The sequence below is a fragment of the Ipomoea triloba genome, chromosome 7, assembly GCF_003576645.1.
Source record: "Ipomoea triloba cultivar NCNSP0323 chromosome 7, ASM357664v1".
NCBI lineage: Eukaryota > Viridiplantae > Streptophyta > Magnoliopsida > Solanales > Convolvulaceae > Ipomoea > Ipomoea triloba.
Genome location: NC_044922.1, coordinates 15,139,614 through 15,147,903, shown reverse-complemented (window position 1 = coordinate 15,147,903; position 8,290 = coordinate 15,139,614). Strand labels below are relative to the sequence as shown.

The 8,290-nt window shown below is 33.8% G+C and overlaps 1 protein-coding gene across 1 annotated transcript; it reads left to right on the top strand.

Moving 5' to 3' along the window:
• Positions 1-3,881: 3,881 nt before the first annotated feature.
• On the top strand, positions 3,882-4,667 carry LOC116025994 (60S ribosomal protein L12-like). Its single transcript, XM_031267437.1, has one exon. The coding sequence runs from the start codon at positions 3,960-3,962 to the stop codon at positions 4,458-4,460; it is 501 nt and encodes a 166-aa protein (XP_031123297.1). The 5' UTR covers positions 3,882-3,959; the 3' UTR covers positions 4,461-4,667.
• Positions 4,668-8,290: the final 3,623 nt, after the last annotated feature.

Below are 8,290 nucleotides of genomic sequence, written 5' to 3'. Positions count from 1 at the left end.
AATTTTAAATAAATGCATCTTTAAATTTTAGATAGAAGGGATCGGGCTAAGCACATTGTGCTCAGATGGCATGTGGTGACTCTCCCATATGGAAGGTCATGATATTGAGTAGACAATATCACTAAAATCGAATTGAACCAAGTAAAGGGAAGACCCATCGAACCATCTTGAGATAGAGCATACAATATCACTAAAATCGAATCGAACCAAGTAAAGGGAAGACTCTGAAATGGTACTCCAAAGGTAGATCAAGCCCCCCTTCTCCCTCCCACACCCCATCATCGCTCATATTGAAAACACTATAAGAAAATTTGATTTATATTAACAATGTACGGAAATAGATACTAATTAAGCTATAAGTACCATTTAAAATTGTGATAAGACTCCAGACAACATCACTAAGACAAAATCAACTCCTAACTAATATATTTCAAAACATGCATTATAACTCAAATCCTAATTATCGAAACCTTGACTAAACCCTTAGTTCCAATCAAAACAATATTGGATTTGGTTGGACAAGCATGACTACTGCGTAAAGGTGCAGTGGAATTATATATATATATATATATATATTAATTAGAGTTTGATAAAAAATCGTACCTAAAAGTCGTAACGAGTTTATTTATTGCTAGCACTCTTTTGATCAAGTTCGTCTCACAAGATCTTTTTAGTACGATTTACATTTCTTGTATAATTTATAAGGTATTACACAGGAATGAGATTTATATAATGTATGTTCTCAAGTAATGACTATGAGTATTTCTCGTCACATCAAAAAGAATTTGATAAAAGTATTGGTGCATGCATTTGGCTTGGGAGAGTAACATGCGATAATATAATGCTGGTGTATGCTTTTTTCAATAATGACAGTAATTAATTAAAGTTTGGTGCATTATTAGGAAACATTTTTGCTTTATCACAACATAACAGACAGACATAACAGCTGTAATGGACTAATGGTTTATGAATGCCAAGTTGATGTTAACTTGTTTATCCCTATAATGATAAGATCTTACCAGGAAACTACTTACGTGAAAATAGAGTTAATTCCATTTTTGGTCCTAGATTTATAAGTGATAGTCCACTATTAGTTATTTTTTATTAGAACATCCACTTTTGGTCTTAGTATTATTGTGACATGATTATTTTTGGTCATTTATCAACAAAACAGTTTAAATATCGTTAAATGTAAGAACATTTCGGTCTTCAATTATTGATGTTTTCAAACAAATAAATATAAAAATATAGCGGTTCAATATACTTTGTATAAAAAAGATTGATATGTCTTTGTATTTAACAATCTTTCAATGATTTTTATTTATGGAGGACTAAAAATGGTCATGTCACAATAATACTAGGACCAAATGAAGATGTTCTAATAAAAAATGGCTAAAAGTATATTATCACCTATAAATCTAGATAAAAAATGGAATTAACTCGGTGATATATATATATAATTAAGGTTAAAAAAAATTGAGACTTCGTCTCCGGCCAGTCATGGAGACCACTTCATCTCCGGTAGTTTTTTTTTTTTTTAAATAATTCCAAAATAATTTTTAAAAGAAATTATTAAAATAAAATTTTTAAAAAATAGTTTTAAATAAAGAAATCGACACGTCAGCGATAAACAAGTCATTTTAGGTGTAATTGCATAAATTTACGTTGTTCAAGGATCCAATTATAGTTTTTATTTATTTATTTCAGTGACCTAATTGTATTTTGGTGTGTAATTGGATGACCTATTTTACCAACAATTGTCCTAATTGTATTTTGGTGTGTAATTGCATAAATTTACGATGTTCAAGATCCAATTATAGTTTTTATTTATTTATTTATTACACTTAACTCCTCTTTTAAAAAAAAAAGTTGTGAATTCTTGAGTTAATAAATGCATCCAACAAAAGAAGCACAAATGTTTGGCTCCAATTGAAGCATTTTATCAACATTATTGATGCCAAGAAAGCTAAGAATTCGAGGATTATTGTACCTAGGATGGTAAACCAATAATATCCATCCATCTGGATGATGATCATCCTCTTCCACATACTATATCAGCCCTGCATCATATCATATGGATTGTAATTTCGTGGTCGAATGTCTGTCACAAAGTGACACAGCAGAAGAAGACCAATGAACATCAACACCAACAACTACTGGCACTACCAATATATGGGAACTGCAACCGAATTGGTTGGACAATTAATTAATTTCTATGAAAATTATTTAGTACTTTTTTTAAATTGAGCCTTCGTCCTTGTGATCGTTTATCATATATAATTATAAAAGAGATTTCATTTTTTTTTGAATATTACTAACTCTATTACAATGCAGTATCTGTTCATAACTACTTTTCTCAACCTGAATTTTCTGGTAAATCAAAAGCGTTAGCAATATATATATCTCGCAATTTGCTAACTTTTGTCGCTATTTATGATATGACGATTTGTCTATAGCGATAGTTACATATGACTACTCCCAACCAAATCCCTCACATGGTCATCCACCATTGTGTCTAATGTTTATTATTGCAAGGTGTGGTCATCTTTACCCGACATGTCATCTTTTGTTTGATGTAATCACACAACTCATGATTGGTTTCATTTGGATGGATGCATTCGAGTTCCAAAAGCTTAGGATTACTTTCTACCATTCCTTTTTTTTTTCTTCGTCGCAATAAGTAATGCAAAATTGATATTAAGATTCGTTGTGTTTTGAAAGGCCTGATTGTAAGAATTATGATCAAGAAACACAACCTATTTGATTTTAATTTTGATCTTGATAACTAGTGTTGTCAAAATGGGTTGGTAACACAGAATGACTAACACCCTATCTTTGAGGATCCTACCCAACCTAGGATTGCGAGTTGAGAGGGTTAATCCACTAATAATTTAAAGATAATAGTAATTTAAAAACAACTAAGTTGGTCGAACAATTGGCTTCAAGTTTGACTCTTTGTGGAAGTGGACTCCTTAGTTTGAGCCGATCAACTATGAGTTACCTAGATTGGTTTACATTCTTGTAGTCCTTTACTAGTTAAAGTCACATGATGAGTTGGTAAATTATACTGTGCACCACGGTGCACACATCAATGTGCACCACGTACGTAAACGACGTCGTTTTGAGCATTGTAAACTCACCGTCCCTTTTTTTTTTTGGAAATCACGTTTCCCGTTTCGGCCGGTCTGTGTATTTATGTTAATATTCTGTGTATCCTAGGTAATCGTTCTGTGTATTCCAGGCAATCATTCTGTGTATTCTAGGCAACCGTTCTATGTATTCATGTTAGTAACACATATTGTGATGTGTTTGTGCATTCGAATGTTTAGGAGGATGAGTTCTATGTATTTTGTGTCAATATTCCGTGTATTCTGGGCAAACAATATGTGTATTCTAGGCAAACGTTCTGTGTATTCTAGATATTGATTATGTGTATTATAGATAATGAATTCCCTGGAGTCATTCGCGTCCACGTCGACTAACATCGAAACAACGTCGTTTTGGACCAGGGTGCACATTGCTATGTGCACCGTGGTGCACGATATAACGATTGTGATGAGTTTTACATAGAGCACATATATGGATATCAACCGTGAGCATTTATGTAAATCAAAAGAAAAGAGTAACAAAAAAATATCAATTAGTACATAATCTCCATAGTGAAGTTAGGTTGTTGTAAGAAGAAAAATGTAATGGGCTTTTCTCCTCTCACATCTTTTGGGTAATAGTCGTCGGCCCGTAAAAATGGTGGAAGCTCAACATATATGGGCCTCGTATATCATAAATGGTTAACGAATAGGCTTGAGCCCATAAAGGGCAAGGCGGACATTTCATACTGAAGAACTCCAAAACCCTACTTTCTTAAGGCTTAACTACAAACCTCGTTTCTTCACTAGCTCGCTGCTCGCCCCGCAGACGAAAACCCTAGCTAGATTCTCCGCCTTCTTCTCCGTGCGAAAATGCCGCCGAAGTTCGATCCTACTCAGGTCGTCGAGGTCTTCGTCCGCGTCACCGGCGGCGAAGTCGGAGCGGCGAGTTCCCTCGCCCCTAAGATCGGTCCGCTAGGTCTCTCCCCCAAGAAGATCGGTGAAGACATTGCCAAGGAGACCGCCAAGGACTGGAAGGGCCTCCGCGTCACCGTCAAATTGACGGTCCAGAATCGTCAGGCGAAGGTCTCGGTGGTCCCCTCCGCCGCCGCGCTGGTCATCAAGGCGCTCAAGGAGCCGGAGCGCGACCGCAAGAAGACTAAGAACATTAAGCACAACGGCAACATATCTCTCGATGATGTAATCGAGATTGCTAAGGTTATGAGCCCTCGCTCCATGGCCAAGGACTTGACTGGCACCGTGAAGGAGATCTTAGGAACTTGTGTATCCGTCGGGTGCACTGTAGACGGGAAGGACCCCAAGGATTTGCAGCAAGAGATCGCTGATGGTGAAGTGGAGATTCCGGAAGCTTAAGAGAAGGTGGGAGTGAAAATGACGAGTTTCGATGTTAGGAGGTTAAAGCTTAAACTCTCTTGAAATACTAGTAATTATGTTGTGTTACGTTGTGACATTATGTTTTCGAGAATTTTAGTTTCTTCATCACGGATAAATTTGATTGATAATATTATCTGAATGATGAGCAGAAGACTATTTAAGGTTTTTTGGATGACATTGCCTGCATCTTGATTTTTGTCTTGTGTATGTTTCTCATGATTATATTTGTTTGTGGTATAAATATTGCCAATTTTAGTGCTTGCCTGAATCTTCGAATCAATGAAAGTTGTCTTTGCAAGGCAAAATGCCAATGCTCTTATACTTGAGTTGCAAAGACAAACTTGATCATTCTTAGTTATACAAATTTAGTTTAGGTTGACTTACTTTGAACTAATCACTGATGGGCTGTAGATACATCTCAAGAAGTGGTGAGTTGCAAAGACAACCTTGATCATTCTTAGTGAATAAAAATTGAGTCTGTAGTTATATTTCAAGAAGTGATGAGTTGTGAAGACAACCTTGATCATTCTTATTTAATACAAATTTAAGTTTAGTTTGAGTTACTTTGAATTAATCAATGATGGGCTGTAGTTATATTTCAAGAAGTGATGAGTTGCAGCCCTCCTGCATTTTTTCCATTTTTGTTGTGTTTGAGTGATAGATTTACTTAATAGATCAGAGGGTTGCATGGATTGGCATTCCAGTCTGTTGCCTGTGTCTTGGGGTACTGTCTCATTTGTCTTTGTCATGGGTACATGCATATTTACTTAACAGTGCAGGTTACCTTGTTAAAGGCATTTCATTTGTTGCTTGTGTATTCTTGTATGTCTTTTTTTCTTGTAAAGAGGCTACATGTGTTTTGAAGATGTTGATGTGTTATAGGTTGGAAAGGCAATTTTTGTGAATTTAATAAAATTGGGTATATTAATTAAAATGGGTATAATTACAATGTGGTTGTCTTTCATTCTTCATTTTGGGTTTTTCTAATTTTGAGGAATTTATCTCTGTTTTTCATTTCTCCAGAGAATCTCTGGTTAGGAAAGCCTTTTGTTTCCTTTTTACAAATTGTGCCTCTTCTAAGTATATATGCAAAAGTTAAGTACGGACTTTTAATTTTTTTTTTTTTACATATTAATATGACAATTTGTTATTTGAATTATGAATCAAATTTGACATGACATGAATATCTTTGGTATTATAGGATCATTTTTTAGTGTACCATCTTAAAAGAACATATGCTTTGTTTGGTAGAGCTTTTATAACTTGCTACAAATATGCAATAAATTTTGTTCTGTAAAACATGTGGAGATTTAAAATAACAACTTATTTTTAAATGCTATTCCAAGTGGCATCTATTGTTTTTATTTTTTGATGTCTTTTTACACTCATGAGTTTATTCAATAGCTAATTTTACCAAAATACTTTAATTTCAATTAGTTTGTTTTCGGTTCTTAATTTTCAATTGCTTTTTAGATAGGTGTGCAAAACAAAGCTTTAGAGTATACTAAAAATGAATTTATATTTAGTAGTCTACCTTGCAATGTGGATAGCACATAAAGGGGATTAGTGATATAAAGTTTATTTTTAGTATATTGAATGTTTATTTTTAATACATTAATATTCATTTTTGAAAGTTTATTTTGTGTATTAAAAGTTTATGTTTATGTATATTTAAAAATGAATTTTTACTAGTAGTAATTCAAATTCTATTGTTTGATAGACATAAATGAATGTACTGGAAATTGAAAGGGAGAGTGAATAAAGGTTAAAATGCCCTTAATACATTAAAAGTGATTATTCATGGTCCATAAGTATAATTTGCATAGAATTGGGAATGGTTATGGACTTCTTGTTATTGTATTCTCTGTGGGCTTCTTTCGCGACCACTCTTCTCTCCTTATTAAGCCATTTTAATCCCTAGTCAATTGATCGCCGGCCTTTTCTGTTTCTGCCCATAATCCAGTATAAAATGCAATAAACATTTTTTTTTAAAGTGCACAAGTTAGAGGAAATTCAATTCATTAACTTTGGCTTACTTTAAAAGAAAAATTCAGTGTCACAATCACATCATTAAAATTATAAAGTTCAATCACAAAAGTAAATAAATGCACAAATTCTTTTGTCAAAAGTACCCAATCATTTATGCACATTATATCTATATATAAAGCATGGATTTATATATAGTTATTGATGTAAGAGACAAGTAGATTAATTTATGCCTAAACTTGAAGTTGGCTTTGACTGCTTGAGGTTGCCTCTTCTTGATATGTGTATATATATATATATATATATTTCTGCACAAATGTGGTCGCGCCTTCCCGTGCGGTCGGTGTGGTTCGCACCACTCAATGTTAGAAAATGTACCACTTAATGTTAAAAATGCACCACAGTGAGAATACACAAAACACCAAAAAACACACCACACCCAAAATAATGCATCATAACTCCTCTGTCATTAATGGAATTAACTATTCACAGAATGTTGTCTCTTCATTTGATCTTATCTTACATGACATTAGAAAAATAGCTATGAGTTTTGTTAACATTAGCTTTCTGTTTGTTAAACGATCTGCGAAGGTTGCTCACATGCTTGCAAGGGAAGCATTGTCTTTGTCTGACTGTACGGATTGTTTTTCGGTCCCTTTTCCTTCCATTGCTCACGTTTTGAGCTTGGATTTTAATTAATGAAGTCTTTGTTTACCTTTCAAAAATAACTCCCCTGTCTCTAATGGTGCATTTGCTAACATTGTGTGTTGTATATTTACATACCTAGTGATGTGTTTTTTGGTGACGCCTACCTAATGATGCATATTTGTGTGGTTTATTTTCTAACATTGAGTGGTGTATATTTGTATACATAGTAGTGTGGCTGCACGGACTGCACGTTAAGGGGCGGCTGCACATTGAGGGACGGCCACACCTGATTATGATCATATATATATATAAAGTTTAACCCACAAAATATAGTAGAAATCTCTTAAAGCTCCACCAGCCACAAGTTTTAGAATGAATAATTCTTTATTATAACAATTATCAACTCAAACAAAATAATATGGAGTATATTGCATATAATATCAACTGAAATCAATTCACACATCAGTCGGTCAGGACCGGATTTTAAGGCGTGCAAGATGTGCAACCGCACAGGGCCCCAAAAGTTTGGGGGCCCCTAGTCCCACCCTGACCTAGTATATATATTTGTGATTATATTGGCCCAAAATTAAGTTTTGTGTATTTTTCTCTTTGCAACTTTTCTTCAATTCGCAATTTATTTATATTTTGATAGGGACTCACCTAATTACTAGCACAGGGTCCCACAAATAAAAAAAACTGACTCTCCAGTCAGTCATGAAGACTTTTATGTATTTTATACACTATAAACTGATGAACCAATCCCATATATTCACCCTTTGATTTTTACTTTTTTAATTTTTTTTTTTTTTTGCTTTTTGTTCTTTTTATTTTTATTTTATTTGCCTCTAATGTCAAAAGTATACATTTGAAAAATATAGATAAAAAAAATTCTCTAGTTTAGATCTATACAAATTATTTGGTCCGTCGTTTTGTTTCTTAAAAATCATACAATTAAATCTCAGTGTATGGGATCCTAGTGTAATGTAGTTATCTCAAAAATCAGCACAATTTAATCAACACAACTCCAAGGCCTCGGAACGTGTGTGTGTGGGGCCAAAATGTAAATAACTGGATGGGCGGTGCATTACTCTAATGGAGTAATGGATACTTTATGGACGGTGCCTTAACTTTTTTTTTTTTTTTTTTTTTTTTTTTTTTTTTTTTTTTTTTCAATG

What these genes read in the sequence shown, in the direction of transcription:
- LOC116025994 (XM_031267437.1), top strand. Translation starts at nt 3,960, where the DNA reads ATGCCGCCGAAGTTCGATCCTACTCAGGTCGTCGAGGTCTTCGTCCGC.